At 48.7% G+C, this 19,100-nt stretch overlaps 1 protein-coding gene across 3 annotated transcripts in view; it reads left to right on the plus strand.

The window, feature by feature from the left end:
* The window catches only part of SPOUT1 (SPOUT domain containing methyltransferase 1), a 111,252-nt gene that overhangs the window by 19,792 nt on the left and 72,360 nt on the right, over positions 1-19,100 (plus strand). The window contains exons 3-6 of one of the 3 annotated variants that reach the window (XM_085614042.1): positions 396-623; positions 2,505-2,624; positions 8,248-8,367; positions 8,882-9,041. In XM_085614042.1, coding sequence (XP_085470168.1) covers positions 2,609-2,624; positions 8,248-8,367; positions 8,882-9,041 — 296 coding nt within the window. In that variant the 5' untranslated portion in view covers positions 396-623; positions 2,505-2,608. The remainder of the gene's footprint in view (positions 1-395; positions 624-2,504; positions 2,625-8,247; positions 8,368-8,881; positions 9,042-19,100) is intronic. The other 2 variants (XM_085614041.1, XM_085614040.1) reach the window with 2 other exon arrangements.

Consider the following 19,100-nt stretch of genomic DNA (forward strand, 5'->3'; position numbering starts at 1 on the left):
GAGCCATTTATTGGTCTCTTGCTGAACACCAGCCCATGTGGGACTATGTAAACCTGTTCGCAATTCTCCAGTACTGCTTCCACAGGTGCTGAGCACATCCCTATGACATTACCAGTAAACCTAAATAAGATGGACCTCACGCTTGTGTACTTCTCCCAGCCTGCAGCGATGATGCACAGCGGTAAACACTTGCGTTGGTTCCAGAACTGCATGTTGTAGTTGACAGGTTATCTCGTTGACTGGTCTTGCATGCTCTGCATTCCGATACGGATGACCTGGTGGGTTGTCTGTGCAGCACTTCATGAGAGAGCATAGGAGAGGGCAGTAGTCTGTTTGCTAATGATATCACCGTCATGCTTGTCACATGTACAGTCACTCAAGCCATCTTCTTGCAGATGGTGAATGAGGTCCTCCAAGGCACAGAGGGATGCCGCAGGGTATGTCTGTTCTTGGGAGGATCACTTGTACCCCACCTCGAAGAGCTGCTGACCTAACCATAAAAGCAGAAATACGTTAGCAGCAACCAGTCGGCTACCTTGTTCATATGGTGATGACTTCTCAAGCTGATTCATGGAGAGACCTGACATCTCGCCGATTCCTTGTCTAGTTTGCTGCTTTAGAAGGTTTGTTTCCCAGCAGAGTGCATTAGGAGCCCCATTGCCAGAGCATTGTGAGCACTGCTCATTACAACCAAAGCTCACTAGGTCAGACCTTCACCGTCCTCTCACTGCACTAATGTGTGCATCGCTTGTCAGATTGGATCCGCTGCTCTCGCAGGCGTAAGGGGATGGGGTGCATCTTTCAAAAACCCTTGTTTAACCGGGAGGTGGTTTACTCTGTGTTTGTGGGTGTCACAATCGTGTAGGTTCCCCAACCTTATTTCCCTACAGTTATGTATAGTTTTATTGTATTATATAAATAAATACAGTTGGTGAAGATCACATTTGAGGCCAAGAACAAACGTTTGCAATTTAACGCATTCTTGCAAAGTTCTAACTGAAAGGTCAGAGCCAGAGAAGTTCAGAAGGGTAAAGCTGACAGGGTACTTTTAGCAGGTAAAAAAAGCCAGAGGGTCCGCCACTGTCTATTCTTGTTTAGGAACCTTTGAAGGGCAGTGAGACCGAGAAGAACCAGCCCATTCAGCATTCTGCAGAAACCATCTCTAGGAGGTGGTGAAGAACCCTCACTGATGAAACGAGCACTGCGCAACAGTGGCATGTTGAATGATAGTGAGAGAATCCTGCCGTAGCTCCCGCTTATAAACCGCTACATGTCCTCACAGATCTAGATTGAAAATAAGTATTACTGATGATACTGAGAGAATCCTGCCGTAGCTCCCACTTATAAAGCGCTACATTTCATCACATATCTAGATTGAAAATAAGCATTACTGATGATAGTGAGAGAATCCTGCCGTAGCTCCCGCTTATAAAGCGCTGCATGTCCTCACAGATCTAGATTGAAAATAAGCATTACTGATGATAGTGAGAGAATCCTGCCGTAGCTCCCGCTTATAAACCGCTACATGTCCTCACAGATCTAGATTGAAAATAAGCATTACTGATGATACTGAGAGAATCCTGCAGTAGCTCCCACGTATAAAGCGCTACATTTCATCACATATCTAGATTGAAAATAAGCATTACTGATGATAGTGAGAGAATCCTGCCGTAGCTCCCGCTTATAAAGCGCTACATTTCATCACATATCTAGATTGAAAATAAGCATTACTGATGATAGTGAGAGAATCCTGCCATAGCTCCCGCTTATAAAGCGCTACATGTCCTCACAGATCTAGATTGAAAATAGGCATTACTGATGATAGTGAGAGAATCCTGCCGTAGCTCCCGCTTATAAAGCGCTACATGTCCTCACAGATCTAGATTGAAAATAAGCATTACTGATGATACTGAGAGAATCCTGCAGTAGCTCCCACGTATAAAGCGCTACATTTCATCACATATCTAGATTGAAAATAAGCATTACTGATGATAGTGAGAGAATCCTGCCGTAGCTCCCGCTTATAAAGCGCTACATTTCATCACATATCTAGATTGAAAATAAGCATTACTGATGATAGTGAGAGAATCCTGCCATAGCTCCCGCTTATAAAGCGCTACATGTCCTCGCAGATCTAGATTGAAAATAGGCATTACTGATGATAGTGAGAGAATCCTGCCGTAGCTCCCGCTTATAAAGCGCTACATGTCCTCACAGATCTAGATTGAAAATAAGCATTACTGATGATACTGAGAGAATCCTGCCATAGCTCCCGCTTATAAAGCGCTACATTTCATCACATATCTAGATTGAAAATAAGCATTACGGCTGAAAAGACCTGTCCAAAAATAATGCCGCCTTCTTTATTTAATAGTTTCAATGTACTAAATCCCGACTTTGTACATTCAGCAGCTTCCAAATGGAGTGAACTGTGCCCGGCATGAACATGTCTCCATCTTACAGTGATTTTGGATGTATTTAAACAAATTATTTTCACATTTCAGAAAAAGAGGAACGGAAAAAATGGAAAGAGTTGAAATTATTGAAAAAGCTGGAGAAGCAAAGAGCCTTGGAGGAGGTGGGGAAGAAGAACAATGTGGAAGCAGAGATGAAGGCAGCCAATGGTAACCATCGTCATATATACAGCAACCCTCACAACTTGTGTCGGAGACCTGAAGTCTGACATGCAGGGGATTCGGCAACATGATAAAAGGAATAAGAACTCTACTAATCCATCAATTCCACACACATTCCATCATCGCCATATTAGGCTGTTTTTAGAGCTGTTGTGGACACAAGATCATATTAACATTTATTTGTTCCCACCAGCTCCTTATGCAGGATGTACAAATGTTTATCCTCTGCAGAGATGTCTGCATGTGAAATTTCTTTGAGTTGGAGCAGGCTTCTTGTTCATCTGTCCAACTGCCAGAACCGGTCCTCATTCCCCTGTCCTACTGCCAGATCCTGGTCCTCTGTCCTACTGCCAGAACCTTGTCCTCTTTCCTCTGTCCTATTGCCAGAGCCTGGTCCTCTTTCCTCTGTCCTGCTGCCAGAGCCTGGCTACTGCCAGAGCCTGGTCCTGGTCCTCATTCCTCTGTCCTACTGCCAGAGCCTGGTCCTCTTTCCTCTGTCCTACTGCCAGAGCCTGGTCCTCTTTCCTCTGTCCTACTGCAGAGCCTGGTCCTCTTTCTTCTGTCCTACTGCCAGAGCCTGGCCCTCTTTCCTCTGTCCTACTGCCAGAGCCTGGTTCTCTTTCCTCTGTCCTACTGCAGAGCCTGGTCCTCTTTCCTCTGTCCTATTTTCAGAGCCTGGCCCTCTTTCCTGTCCTACGGTCAGAGCCTGGTCCTCTTTCCTCTGTCCTACTGCCAGAACCGGTCCTCATTCCCCTGTCCTACTGCCAGAGCCTGGTCCTCTTTCCTCTGTCCAGCTGTCAGAGCCTGGTCCTCTTTCCTCTGTCCTATTGTCAGCCTGGTCCTCTTTCCTCTGTCCTACTGTCAGAGCCTGGTCCTCTTTCCTCTGTCCTACTGCCGGAACCTGGCCCTCTTTCCTCTGTCCTACTGCCAGAGCCTGGTCCTCTTTCTTCTGTCCTACTGTCGGAACCTGGTCCTCTTTCCTCTTTCCTCTGTCCTACTGCCAGAGCCTGGTCCTCTTTCCTCTGTCCTACTGCCAAAACATGGTCCTCTGTCCTACTGCCAGGACCTGGTCCCCTTTCCTGTGTCCTACTGTCAGAGCCAGGTCCTCTTTCCTGTGTCCTACTGCCAGAGCCTGGACCTCTTTCCTCTGTCCTGCTGCCAAAACCTGGTCCTCTGTCCTACTGCCAGAACCTGGTCCTCCTTCCTCCTTCCTCTGTCCTACTGCCAGAGCCTGGTCCTCTTTCCTCTGTCCTACTGCCAGAGCCTGGTCCTCTTTCCTCTGTCCTACTGTCAGAGCCAGTCCCTCTTTCCACTGTCCTGCTGCCAGAGCCTGGCCCTCTTTCCACTGTCCTGTTAGAGCCTGGCGCTCTTTCCACTGTCCTGTTAGAGCCTGGTCCTCTTTCCTCTGTCCTACTGTCAGTGCCTGGTCCTCTTTTCTCTGTCCTACTGCCAGAGCCTGGTCCTCTTTCCTCTGTCCTATTTTCAGAGCCTGGCCCTCTTTCCTCTGTCCTACTGCAGAGCCTGGTCCTCTCTCCTCTGTCCTACTGTCAGAACCTGGCCCTCTTTCCTCTGTCCTGCTGCCAGAGCCTGGTCCTCTTTCCTCTGTCCTGCTGCCAGAGCCTGGTCCTCTTTCCTCTGTCCTACTGTCAGAGCCAGTCCCTCTTTCCACTGTCCTGCTGCCAGAGCCTGGCCCTCTTTCCACTGTCCTGTTAGAGCCTGGCTCTCTGGTCCTCTTTCCTCTGTCCTATTTTCAGAGCCTGGCCCTCTTTCCTATGTCCTACTGCAGAGCCTGGTCCTCTTTCCTCTGTCCTATTTTCAGAGCCTGGCCCTCTTTCCTCTGTCCTACTACCAGAGCCTGGTCCTCTTTCTTCTGTCCTACTGTCGGAACCTGGCCCTCTTTCCTCTGTCCTGCTGCCAGAACCTGGTCCTCTGTCCTACTGCCAGAACCTGGTCCTCCTTCCTCTGTCCTACTGCCAGAGCCTGGTCCTCTTTCCTCTGTCCTACTGCCAGAGCCTGGTCCTCTATCCTGTGTCCGACTGTCAGAGCCAGTCCCTCTTTCCACTGTCCTGCTGCCAGAGCCTGGCCCTCTTTCCACTATCCTGTTAGAGCCTGACCCTCTTTCCACTGTCCTGTTAGAGCCTGGCCCTCTTTCCACTGTCCTGTTAGAGCCTGGCCCTCTTTCCACTGTCCTGTTAGAGCCTGGTCCTCTTTCCTCTGTCCTACTGCAGAGCCTGCTTCTCTTTCCTCTGTCCTACTGCCAGAGCCTGGCCCTCTTTCCTGTCCTACGGTCAGAGCCTGGTCCTCCTTCTTCTGTCCTACTGCAGAGCCTGCTCCTCTTTCCTCTGTCCTACTGCCAGAGCCTGGTCCTCTTTCCTCTGTCCTACTGCCAGAGCCTGATCCTCCTTCCTCTGTCCTACTGCAGAGCCTGGTCCTCTTTCCTCTGTCCTATTTTCAGAGCGTGGCCCTCTTTACTGTCCTACTGCCAGAGCCTGGTCCTCTTTCCTCTGTCCTACTGCCAGAGCCTGGTCCTCTGTCCTACTGTCAGAGCCTGGTCCTCTTTCCTCTGTCCTACTGCCAGAGCCTGTTCCTCTGTCCTGCTGCCAGAGCCTGGCCCCCTTTCCTCTGTCCTGCTGCCAGAGCCTGGTCCTCTTTCCTCTGTCCTACTGCCAGAGCCTGGTCCTCTTTCCCCTGTCCTACTGCCAGAGCCTGGTCCTCTTTCCTCTGTCCTATTTTCAGAGCCTGGTCCTCTTACCTCTGTCCTATTTTCAGGGCCTGGTCCTCTTTCCTCTGTCCTACTCCTACCGTCAGAGCTTGGTCCTCTTTCCTCTGTCCTACTGCCAGAACCTGTCCCTCTTTCTTCTGTCCTGCCAGAATCTGGCCCTCCTTCCTCTGTCCTGTTGCCAGAGCCTGCTCCTCTTTCCTCTGTCCTACTGCCAGAACCTTGTCCTCTTTCCTCTGTCCTGCTGCCAGAGCCTGGCCCTCTTTCCTCTGTCCTGCTGCCAGAGCCTGGCCCCCATTCCTCTGTCCTGCTGCCAGAGCCTGGTCCTCTTACCTCTGTCCTGCTGCCAGAGCCTGGCCCTCTTTCCACTGTCCTGCTGCCAGAGAACTGGCCCTCTTTCCTCTATCCTACTGCCAGAACCTGTCCCTCTTTCCTCTGTCCTACTGCCAGAACATGTCCCTCTTTCCTCTGTCCTACTGCCAGAACATGTCCCTCCTTCCTCTGTCCTATTGCCAGAGCCTGGTCCTCTTTCCTCTGTCCTGCTGCCAGAGCCTGGTCCTCTTTCCTCTGTCCTGCTGCCAGAGCCTGGACCTCCTTCCTCTGTCCTACTGCAGAGCCTGGTCCTCTTTCCTCTGTCCTACTTTCAGAGCGTGGCCCTCTTTACTGTCCTACTGCCAGAGCCTGGTCCTCTTTCCTCTGTCCTACTGCCAGAGCCTGGTCCTCTTTCCTCTATCCTGCTGCCAGAGCCTAGTCCTCTTTCTTCTGTCCTACTGTCGGAACCTGGCCCTCTTTCCTCTGTCCTACTGCCAGAGCCTGGTCCTCTTTCCTCTGTCCTACTGCCAGAACCTGGTCCTCTTTCCTCTGTCCTGCTGCCAGAGCCTGGTCCTCTTTCCTCTGTCCTGCTGCCAGAACCTGATCCTCTTTCCTACTGTCAGAGCCTGGTCCTCTTTCCTCTGTCCTGCTGCCAGACCCTTGTCCTCTTTCCCCTGTCCTATTTTCAGAGCCTGGCCCTCTTTACTGTCCTACTGCCAGAGCCTGGTCCTCTTTCCTCTGTCCTACTGCAGAGCCTGGTCCTCTTTCTTCTGTCCTACTGCCAGAGCCTCGTCCTCCTTCCTCTGTTTTACTGCAGAGGCTGGCCCTCTTTCCCCTGTCCTACTGCCAGAACCTGGTCCTCCATCCTCTGTCCTACTGCCAGAACCTGGTCCTCCATCCTCTGTCCTACTGCCAGAACCTGGTCCTCCATCCTCTGTCCTACTGCCAGTGCCTGGTCCTCTTACCTCTGTCCTATTTTCAGAGCCAGGCCCTCTTTCCTGTCCTACGGTCAGAGCCTGGTCCTCTTACCTCTGTCCTATTTTCAGAGCCTGGCCCTCCAACCTCACTACAAAAGCCTGGTCGTGGTTTCCTCTACCTGACTACGGGAAACTGGTGTCTCGGTTCTTCAGCTTGATTGCTGGAGTGTGGTCCTGGTTCCTCTGCCTGACTGACTGCTGGAGCCTGGTGTCCCAGTTCCTCTGCCTGACTGCAGGCGCCTGGTGCCCCGGCTCCTCTGCCTGACTGCAGGAGCCTGGCCCTGGTAACTCTGCCTGACTGCCAGAGCCTGGCCGTGGTACTTTTGCCGGAGCCTGGTCTCCTGGTTCCTCTGCCTGACTGCCGGAGCCTGGTCTCCTGGTTTACTCTGCCTGACTGCCGGAGCCTGTTCTCCTGGTTCCTCTGCTGACTGCCGGAGCCTGGTGTCCTGGTTCCTCTGCCTGACTGCCGGAGCCTGGTGTCCTGGTTCCTCTGCCAGACTGCCGGAGCCTGGTGTCCCGGTTCCTCTGCCAGACTGCCGGAGCCTGGTGTCCCGGTTCCTCTGCCAGACTGCCGGAGCCTGGTGTCCCGGTTCCTCTGCCAGACTGCCGGAGCCTGGTGTCCCGGTTCCTCTGCCAGACTGCCGGAGCCTGGTGTCCCGGTTCCTCTTCCAGACTGCCGGAGCCTGGTGTCCCGGTTCCCCTGCCTGACTGACTGCCAGACTCCGGACTGCCGGAGCCTGGGGTCCCAGGTCCCCTGACTGCAGAAGCCTGGTGCCCCGGCTCCTCTGCCTGACTGCAGGAGCCTGGTCCTGACTTCAGGAGCCTTGTCCCGGTTCCTCTGCCTGTCCCGGTTCCCTTTTTCATTCTTTCCCTCTTCCAGTCCATCTCCTTTCCCTTCTTTCTCTGAACCTCTGGTTTTAGGGCTGATCTCTCCCCCTTCCTGCATTCTTTGGCCACTGTCTGGTTTCTTGATGACTGATCCCGCCTCCCTTTGCTTTCTCGGGGGCTGGTCCCGCCTCCCCCTGCTTACTTTGGGCTGACCCCTGCCGTCTTATGCCTAACCTCACCCCCATGCTTTCTTGAAGGAAACTTGACCTCCCAGCTTCCTTGGAGGAGATCCCACCTCCTTGCTCCCTTGTGGGTGCCATGCCCTCCCCCTTCTCTGTGGCTGTCCACTCCAGCGTGCGCCCCCTCCACTCTTACATGTTGCTGTCTTGCACTCTTCTCATGCTCTTATCTGTTGTGCTTTCTAGCATGCTGTTCTTTTTTGTAGCATGATCTGTCTTGCACTCCTATGCTCGTCTCTTGCTAGCATGCTTCTCTCTGGCCTTCTGCAATCCTTGCATTGGTCTCCTCCATTCTCACTCCCTCTTGCTAACTCTGTGCTCTCTTTTATGCACACACTCCTCTTTCTCTCTCAACTCCCCCAGCCCACCCCCCACCATGCTTTCCCTTCCATGTTTAAAGTTGACTTCTGATAAGCTGGCCGTGCTCACGAGTGAATCTAATACTGAACATTGTTTTGCTTTGGGTTATAGATGCAGCTTTTAGTGGGGTGGTTTTTCTGGGTTTTCTTTAGTTAACTTTATGCTTGTCTTCTCAGAAACAGAGGAAGTAAAAAAATGGAAGAAGGCGAAATTACTAAAATCCCAGACAAAGCAAAAAGCTGAAGAGGAGACTGGGAAAAATACCAACATTCAAGAAGAGACCAGAGGAGTGACAGGTAACTTGTGCAAGTGCATGTTTTTGGTCCTGTGCTGTAGGTTAAGACGCACGTCAGCATCTAACAAATTGATACTCCAGGACCGTGTTGTGAATCTTTATTACTTCCAAAACACCCCAGTGAGGGTGCACCGCATGCATCTCACAAGAGATCATCTTTGCTCTGGGATGGTTTGACTGTTTACCAGCTGTTGACTTCACCATGCTTCGTCTCCTCTCTTGCTCACCCCTTCAGCCTCCTCTCCTGCTGGCACCTTTTGTCTTCTTTCCTACCACTTCAGAGTGTCCTTTAGTACAAACATCTGACCTCATAGTCTTAAAACGACCTCTTTCTTCTTACTTTCCACTCTGCAGTTTCCATTTTCTAATCTCCTTTTTCCGCTGGCGAGCCAGAGACCTCAACAAATTCATCCAAGCCCTTTCTCTCTGCGGTGTCATGTCTGCAGCTTGGTCTCAATGCTAGCTTTGAAATTTGTTTGGGGCAGATCGTTTATGTTTTATGTCTTTCTTTCCAGGCTGCCTATACACGCTCAGCGTTGCATTGCCAGGCTCTATATTGGATAACGCTCAGTCTCCTGAGCTGCGGACATACCTTGCTGGACAGATCGCCCGTGCCTGCACGGTCTTCTCTGTGGACGAGATTGTGGTGTTTGATGAGCTTCAAGAAAATACCAAGTAAGGAGAACAAGCAATGTATGGCCCCCCCAGTCTCATTGCATGTGTTTGTGTTGCATGATTTTTTTGTCCCCCTTCTCAATGCGTCTGTTGTTACACAAGCCCTTTGCATGCCTTTGTGTAAGCATTGCCTCCCTACCTATGTAAAATACTGAAGTGCCCTTAGTATATTTTTTCAAACATAGCGTGACAAAAATGTGACCCAGCTAAAGGTTGTCATTTTAAAGTACATTTTGTCAGCATAAGAACTGTGCTCTGATGCCTCCAGCGTCCCCTTTTTAGGCTGAGCCAGGGCAGCGCATGCGCTGCTGCGAGGCATGAAGTAGTGGAGAATGGCTTTGAAGTCTTGCCCATATTTTTAGTTGGCTTGTCTTTGTCCTTAGTAAACGCTGGCTTCCGAGTCGTTATTAGGATTATTCCCTGCTTGGAACCCCCCTTGTCTCCATTTGTAACCTTCCATGGCGACTGACCCTTTTACTTCTGTTACAACAGTGTTTTTGATTAGGTCTTGCGTAGCGTTGCAGCGCAACACGCTGCTCGCTCTGTGAGACCTCTTGTGATCAAGGAGATTTCAGAAGGGGACTTGAAGACCCGCCCATCATTGTCATTGGGTAGCATGAGCGTTTATGCTAAACGCTGGCTTCCCATTGAAAATTATGCTTTCTGGCAATATCTTATCTCAACATCAGCCGCGTGTTTATTTTTGCATCGCGCTTTCACTTAAAGTGAAAGCAGGATGCAAATATAAACAAGCGGCTGCCTTCCCGCAATGGCGAGCGATTGTTGCTTTTGCTTGTTGCTATTGAAGGTAGACAGCGTGCTGCTCTGCCCTTCAGATCTGCGCTCGCACTCGGGTCTGGATCGCTTGCTGACGAGCTGAGGTTGGGCCTCTAAACGACCGAATATTGACAGCTTGTCGCATGTCGAATATTAACTCGACCTGTGACTGTGCGCTGGGGCAGAGTGCTTGCCTTTCCAGTCCCTGTCCTTCCCACAGTGCTCTCTCCCATTTCCCGAGGTATGGGCTCGTCCTTTCGTATTAAGGCAGCCCCTGTGACTGGTGCGGCTCGGTGTTGGCCTGGCATACTGTCAGCTCACGTGGCACGGCTCGTGTGCTTTCAGGAAGGTGTGTCCAGTTCTGCAGAAGGGAGGGAGCTACGCAGACAGCAAAACGAGCCTCCTTGCTTCTTTGAGCCGAGAGCATACCAGAATTTATTCTCGGCTCTGAACGTGTTTACCAGAAATGCAGGCTAGCCTCGTACTGCCCTGTAGTGGGTGCAGAACTTCATTGCCCTTCTTGTAAACAACATGGAGCGCTGCCCTCAAGCAGTCTGTGTGAATGCAGTTCAGGGTGCCGGACATCTCCACCACTGCACCCCTTTCCTGTCCGTGGTTTCCCCTCCAACTCTTGTGCTACTATGTAAAGCGCTGGATAGCACGACACCGTTCTACTCTGTACTGCTGATTGCCTGTGGATCTGTCGGTGCTACTTCATTTCTATTTCATTCTTTGCATACCAGTTAAAACGCTATACTACCCCTGGCTGCTTCTGTTTACAGAGAAGTCCTGCTATACTTGTAATTTGGTTTTCATGTAGTACTGTGGTGACTGGATTAAGGCACTGTCTTTGGCTAGGTTTGTGCTATGTAAATACTATATACATGCAGCAGGCATGGGCCGTGTGCTACCAGAGCTGCTCCGCGCTGCTCCCCATGAAACTGAAGATATCCAGCAACGGATGCATTTCCCTCACACCCCGCCCCAGTCCCTCTGCCGCTACCCGTGGGCCCTAGGTAAGCATGCACATATTCATCAATGGATTCCAAAAATTTACGGTTTCACCTCATTCACAAGAAGGACAGCGTGTTTGTTCTGCTTCGACATTCATCAAACGTCAATGTTAATTGGCAATCACCCGCAATACGCTGTCAGGTGACCCCACTCCAGGAATGACACTTTCAGACAGCCTGTTTATCTTCTTTTTTTACCAAAAGCACTTTGCATGCTAGGCCAAACAGCCACACACACAGGTTTTTTTCTTCTAAACTACAATTCCCAGAATGCAATGTGTTGACAGCTGGACATGCAGAGCTAGGTAGCGGTGTAAGGAGTGACCGCAAGCTACTTCACATTCGAATACCACCATGAGAGCCACATTACATGTGCGCCACTACTAGCGCTATTGTGGACTTGTGACGCCTACAATGGAAGGGCAACTTTTTTCTTCACTCTGCTCTTTGAGGTTTGTGACTGAACAACTGAACAGCAAGCATCCTTGCGGTAGTACCGAAGCTCTAATGCTTTCCGATTCCACGTCAGATTAGATCAGCTCGTTCATTGTTTTTTCTATGCACTCTGGAATCGGCAGTCATGAATAATAGGACTACAAGCACCAGAATGCACAGCGAAAAAAGTATGGCCTACATTTGCATGGCGATGGGAGACCACCCTGACCTATACCGGGTCGTTGCTGGCTACAACTGCACACAAGCGATAGGCAACGGGCTGACCCAGGTCCCCCGCAAGCACTGGTAAACAAAAGGCATTGTTAACAGCTGGTTTTAAGCCAGACATAAAATCAGGCGCAGTATGTGCTGAGGGGCCATCATGTCGGAAGTTGTTTTACACTTAATCTGTCATTTTGTCTTTTCGAAGATCGGTTAAGAAATGTTACTTTCATTTGGCTTTTACAGAATATTTGACATTGTAGGTTTTCATTTATAGTTGTAGGTGTATTGTTACATTTGTATGCATGTCACTTTGTAAATATGTTTATGTAAATTGCAAGTTTTGCTCCCTCGTTACCTCTACCACGCCGCAAGACCCCTTGAGGCGGCAGCGCACTTAAATCGGTTGTATGATATTACAACGCATTCCGTTGCAACGCATGCCTTTACCATGCATGCGTTACAACGAGAATGCCATTAGTACGCATAACCTTTACCACGAAAATGCCTTTACCACGCATGCTTTTACAACGTTTTTCGTTGTTAAAGCATGCGTGTTAATGGCATGTTCTTGCTAAAGGTTATCTCCGATTCCCTTCCCCATTTCTATATACTGCTCGGATTCCCACCCACAAACCCTTTTATTAAATACCCCTTCCTTTAACCCTAATATTTTACCCCTTCTCTACACAACCCCCTCATCCCGTGTTTTTTTAAAAAAATACTAATATCCCCCTTACCTCTCCAAGCTCTCCTCTCCAAGCTCTCCTCTCCAAGCTCTCCTCTCCAAGCTCTTCCAATGTCATCTTGCACGTCGTAAAGAGGAACCGGAAGTGTCTTTCTGGTTACTCTAACGTCGCCGATTTCCTTCACATCGCGACTTCAAATGGTGAGGTTTTTTTTGGGGGGGGGGGACCCCAAAACCCCCCCTTTTTTTCGCCCGTTTATTTTTTGGGGGGGGGTAGAGACCACCCCAAGCACCCTTACCTTTAGCACACATGCCTTTACTACATATCTCGTAGTAATGGTATGCGTGGTAAAGGCTATTCGTGGTAACCAAGCATGCGTTGTAATGCATGCGTGGTTAATGTTATGTGTGGAAACGGCTGTGTTGTAGTGGCCGTTTCGCACTTAAAACCATCTCACATTCGCGTTTTACGCTCGGATCTATCATCAACGCCTAGACCCTTCTTCTAAAGCACCAGCGCGTGGCGACCCCAAATCTTCAGCTTTTCCTGCGTGGTGTTTATCGTTTTGAACCGGTAGTGTAAAGTTTCTGTATGTCCTGCTAGGTACTGCTAGGTACTGCTATCTTTAGTTTTAAAATGTTTGCTTCAAAGTGAAGAACAATATTCTTCCTAAAGCATTGAAAACTTGTATGCGGAGATCTTTAATTCGGAATTTTTATTTCCAACTGCGAACTTGCAGGGGGTGGTGGCCGTCACAAATATATTTTTTACCCAAATGCGAGGACTTGCCACCTTTTTGCATGGTTAAAAAAACACCTCCTGTTCACGTCAAAAGGAAATGAAGACACCTCCCGAAGTTCGCTCCACACTCCTTTGGCACTTCTGATCCTGTGGAAGCAGGAGTGGAAATGCTAAGGTTTGTCCTTTTTTTTTGTTTTTGCATATTTATATAGCGCAAACTCGACCCGAAGGTATTGGAGCGCTTTACACAAGCACCGTATTTACATTACACATTCAGGCACGGGGAGATTAAGTGATTTGCCCAGAATCACAGGATGTGGACGTGACCCCGAGGCTCGAACCCTGGTTTCCAGCACCAAAGTCGGCAGTGTAGCCGACGGACCACATCCTCTGGTTGTGCCGCATAAATCAGCCGTTTCAATGCCGGGGAGCGGTGGCTGCAGCCGGCTTGTGTGGCTAAAGAGGTGAAACGCGTGTTTTTCCAGCACGGTGAAAGGTCAGCTCCAGGTCAAAGCTTGGCCAGTTTTGCATCCGACCCAAAATGTCATTTTTGTGTTAATCGGCATTAAAGTGGCGTTAGCGACCACCTAACGGGCCTGTGCCGATTTGAGGCCTTCGGACCCTGAAAGCCGCGGCCTCGCAGTGGTATCCGCCCGACTCGCCCATTCCCTCAGTGGGGCTGCTGAGCCAAGATTCGTGCCAGCCTCAGGCCTGTGGATTAAACAAAAAGGGGAAATGGTAACAACGATGACGTCAAACACATCCTTCTCTAGAGTTAAGCCGGGACACTGCCCGCCCCAGTACACATCCTTTACCAGACTCGGCCTTCAAAGGGGCCTGGGGCCTCACACCTCTTCTGCAAGAGATTTAAACATTTGAAGTCACAGCTCACATCTCTATATAGCGCTCTGAAGTTTCCCAAATCCAGACGTGCCTAGATTATCACGTCCAGTTTCTTTACTTTGCATGCTGGGAGTTGCAGTTCTAATTTTATAGCGGGATAAACAGGACAACAAGCGCCAGAATGCCAAGAAAACACTGGTTGGTGTAAGTTTACTTGCGCATGAGCCGTGTAGACCTCAGAGCTCTGATGCTACAACACCACTTTGGGTTACACAAATGTGCTGTACATCTCGCAATACGACAACGAATATTATACAGTCCTGTCCCCCTGAACATTGGAAAACAAGCATTGGTATAGCAATAGGTCTCGCATTTTCGAAACTTTAACATATTAGTATTGTAAATGACAATGTCTTTTATTATTGCAGGTTTTTTAAACAAATAAATAAAAGACATTGCCATTTACAATGCCAGTAGCTCAAAATCTCGCAAGTACGAGACGTATTGCATTGCAAATGCTTGTGTACCCTTCCTCTCAGTGAAAGGACCAGTACCATTTACAATACCGATCACTCACACTAGTACAAATGCAATGCCATAGATTTCGCAGTCACAAAAAAGTTAGCTATTGCCATTTTGCATTAGAGCATTTTCTTTGTTTTTTTACAAAGGAGGGGAAAAAAAATTCATTTACACTGCCAATAGCTCAAAATAATGTCATTGCGAGACCTATTGCATTGTAAATGCTTGTTTAGTATGTAAGCACTATTCTCTTTGATTAGTTTCTCCTTCTGTACTCAGGGTGTGCTTTCCTCTCCATGCATGCTTTCACTTTCAAGCAGCCCGGGACAATGGCGGTTGCTTCTTTGAAGTGTAATAGGTCTCGCATTTACAAGAGTTTGAGCTCTTGGCATTGTAAATGCTTGTTTAGTATGTAAGCACTATTCTCTTTGAATAGTTTCTCCTTCTGTAGGCATGGTGTGCTTTCCTCTCCATGCATGCTTTCACTTTCAAGCAGCCCGGGACAATGGCGGTTGCTTCTTTGAAGTGTAATAGGTCTCGCATTTACAAGAGTTTGAGCTCTTGGCATTGTAAATGCTTGTTTAGTATGTAAGCACTATTCTCTTTGATTAGTTTCTCCTTCTGTAGGCATGGTGTGCTTTCCTCTCCATGCATGCTTTCACTTTCAAGCAGCCCGGGACAATGGCGGTCGCTTCTTTGAAGTGTAATAGGTCTCGCATTTACAAGAGTTTGAGCTCTTGGCATTGTAAATGCTTGTTTAGTATGTAAGAACTATTCTCTTTAATTAGTTTCTCCTACTGTAGGCAGGGTGCGCTTTCCTCTCCATGCATGCTTTCACTTTCAAGCAGCCCGGGACAATGGCGGCCGCTTCTTTGAAGTGTAATAGGTCTCGCATTTGCAAGAGTTTGAGCTCTTGGCATTGTAAATGCTTGTTTAGTATGTAAGCACTATTCTCTTTAATTCGTTTCTCCTACTGTAGGCAGGGTGTGCTTTCCTCTCCATGCATGCTTTCACTTTCAAGCAGCCCGGGACAATGGCGGCCGCTTCTTTGAAGTGTAATAGGTCTCGCATTTGCAAGAGTTTGAGCTCTTGGCATTGTAAATGCTTGTTTAGTATGTAAGCACTATTCTCTTTAATTTGTTTCTCCTACTGTAGGCAGGGTGTGCTTTCCTCTCCATGCATGCTTTCACTTTCAAGCAGCCCGGGACAACGGCGGCCGCTTCTTTGAAGTGTAATAGGTCTCGCATTTGCAAGAGTTTGAGCTCTTGGCATTGTAAATGCTTGTTTAGTATGTAAGCACTATTCTCTTTAATTCGTTTCTCCTACTGTAGGCAGGGTGTGCTTTCCTCTCCATGCATGCTTTCACTTTCAAGCAGCCCGAGACAACGGCGGCCGCTTCTTTGAAGTGTAATAGGTCTCGCATTTGCAAGAGTTTGAGCTCTTGGCATTGTAAATGCTTGTTTAGTATGTAAGCACTATTCTCTTTAATTCGTTTCTCCTACTGTAGGCAGGGTGTGCTTTCCTCTCCATGCATGCTTTCACTTTCAAGCAGCCCGGGACAACGGCGGCCGCTTCTTTGAAGTGTAATAGGTCTCGCATTTATAAGAGTTTGAGCTCTTGGCATTGTACATGACAATAGTTTAAACTCTCGTAAATGCGAGACCTATTGCATCGCCAAAGCTTTGTTTTTATTCCATCCATGTCTTCGGGAACTGCTGTACATGGGTTTCTGCTGAAAAGAGATTGTGGATGCAAGTGATGGGGTGACTTGCTAGGGCTCTGCGTGTGTTAACAATGATGGCTGTCGGTAATTCATATTTCCTTACTTTTTTATGATTGAGAGTACCGGGGAGCCCTCTTCTAAAAGTTGATGTATCGTTCTAAGTGATGGTGGTGCTTCTGTAAGATCCTAGCCTGTTGCAGCGCGTTGGAGGAAGGAATGGACAGGAGAGAGGGGACATTGAAAATGATGTTAAAACATGCTGGCACTTTTATAGCCCTTTACAGCACTTGGACGATTTGTAAGTGCCGAGCGGATCAGGCATGATAGAATGGGGTCAGCGTGCATCCTGGATACCCCAGTTTCATTATTTGCGTGCCTCCGGAGTGCGCAGAATATAGAGGCTGGAATTTGAAGTGACTCCCATAGCCAATAACAAGCCACGGTATAGAATGACTCCCCAGAGCTCAGTGCTGGCTGCAACTGCAGGCTGTGAGACTCCCTTACCCTCTCCGTCTCACCCTTACCCTCTCCGTCTCACCCTTACCCTCTCCGTCTCACCCTTACCCTCTCCGTCTCACCCTTACCCTCTCCGTCTCACAATTACCCTCTCCGTCTCACCCTTACCCTCTCCGTCTCACCCTTACCCTCTCCGTCTCACCCTTACCTTCTCCGTCTCTCCCTTACCCTCTCCGTCTCTCCCTTACCCTCTCCGTCTCTCCCTTACCCTCTCCGTCTCTCCCTTACCCTCTCCGTCTCTCCCATCCTAGTGCAGCAACGGGAGTTGGCAAGTGGGCGAGTAAACTCTATAAGGATTTCACAAAAAGGGGATTGTCAATATAGCAATGTAAAGGTAGAGCTGCTGTGCAGCATTTCATTTGTATTGTACATTTTCTGTGCATAAAGTCGCTAAGAGATAGCATAGTTGTGCCAAATAAATATTCCGTACAACAGCACTAAACGGTGTGAACAGTCTTGGCTCACAATTGAGACATAATTGTGTGTGAGGGACAAATAACTTCTCATTATGTCAACATGAATAACTACAGTTTCTTGTGTACGAAGGGACTCCGAAAATCGAACCACCTTTGACGAAGGTCACAGTTTTGGCGAACAAGAGAAGTGAAACGCAAGGGACAGACAGATTTCAACACGAAGATATTGAGTACCTCATTGCACACATTTCCTTTAGAAAGTGAAGAATTGGTGAATTATTTGCAGTGCAAAGGCTGAGGAAGCACAAATGACAATGCAATTGCGCTACAAGTAGTCTATTTGAAAATCTCCATCAATTCTTCCCACGGTGTTGCTGCAGAGTGCCTGACCACTATGTATGCATTTACGAGATGATGGCACGGTATTCATTTTAGAACGGGTACTTTGGTTTGGCTGCAGAACTGTGGCTCCGTGTGCAAATTATCCTCTTACCCAAATACATTAAATATTAAGGCAGAATCCACCTTTCACCATCAGAAGTCGCTCTCCGTTCGACAACCACATAAGTATCTTGTCAGTCTGCGATAGTTCCTGAACTTCAGTCGGCTGCTTCACTTAACCTGAAATCTCTGGCGAAAATTTGCCCCACAGTCACCCCTCTATTGGGACTAAGCGCCACAGATGCTGTAGCACTTCCGTTCTACAAACATTGGGAGTTTGTCTTCAGTTAAAAATTGTGAATATAAGCACTTACATCAAACAGATTTTAAACCAACACGATACCTTGCCTATCGAGGAACAGTACCTCGCAGCAGCACATGACGATATTATGTAAGGGAAAACCTTATTTCGTCTATTGTGCAGGTGTGTCCTCTAGGGTAAAAAAATACCAGAAAAGGGTCTGAAATCCAACACCTTATTAAGTCCAAGCCTTTCCTAAGCTATATTTACCACATGCAGAATGCTTACCCAGGAATGCATTCCATCCATTGTTTACCATTGGCTTTGTGTTTTGTCACTCAGCTTAGCCTGCTTTCTGTTTGCTGACTTTATTTGCTGTAGGCTCTCCAGCATGTTTGTGTACCTCCCATTGGGTCTGTTTACTACCTAAAATACTCTTGAGATGGACTTTTTGGATATACGCTGTTTGTGTGTGTATGCTGACCCAAGTTCTGTCAAGTTACCCAATCTGGTTGTAAATAGATTTATTTTAACCTCTTCGCCGCGGCAGGAATTCCGCCGCGGCGCTGGGGGGGTTTGGGGGCAGTTGTGGTGGCGCTGTGCTCGTGACAGAACCACTCCGTCACGAGCCACGTGTGAGCTGTGCTCATGACGGAGTGGTTCCGTCACGTCTCCGCCCACTGCGCTAATCGCCCGCACAGGCGGGGAATTAGCGCCGCGTGGGCCGAGCGGCCGCAGCATGACGGAACCACTCCGTCATGAGCACACGGCACCCGTGGCTCATGACGGAGTGGTTCCGTCATGAGCGGGGAAGGGGTTAAAAGCTGTTGTAATTGATTGTAGTTTTCTGGCTGTTAAGTTGTTGCTTTGCATGTGCTTTTTTTCTGGCTGGCCTGTGTTACTCGTTCGAATGGAAGCCGCATAACGTTGTCACTTCACCCTTTTAAGTAGCAAACACGTCCTGCTTCCTTCTTTTCTAAGTACACTGCAGGCTCATCGTTGGCTTCTTAGCGCTATATATGAATGTAGTTACAATTGCAGTACACCACAAACAGCCATAACACTCAAAACAAAAACCCATGGGTAAAAGACATTGCCATTTACAACGCCAATAGCTCTAACTCTTGCAAATGCGAGACCTATTGCTTTGCAAATGCTTGTTTATGTAGGTGTAGCTACTTTCTTACCTACCCAAATTCTTTGGAGTCTGGGCGTGGTGGCAGTGTGTAAATAAGGGGCACAGATCTTTAGGTCGAGCCTAGAGCGGCGCATGCACTGCTGCTCGACTTTTAGTAAGGGGCTTTTCAAAGTGCTACCCACAAGCTTTTCCTGGCATAAAGCTTGCGTGCACGCCGCCATCTGCCTTTCTTATCCCTTCCTCCACATCGCTGGCCTAATTACTTTCACTTCCGCGGCCATTGCTTGTTTTTCTCCTGATGAGGTGGAGCGCATGCAGTTCGGGAGCCAACGGCGTTTTTCC

Source organism: Triturus cristatus, chromosome 1_2, assembly GCF_964204655.1.
Source record: "Triturus cristatus chromosome 1_2, aTriCri1.1, whole genome shotgun sequence".
Classification (NCBI taxonomy): Eukaryota; Metazoa; Chordata; class Amphibia; order Caudata; family Salamandridae; genus Triturus; species Triturus cristatus.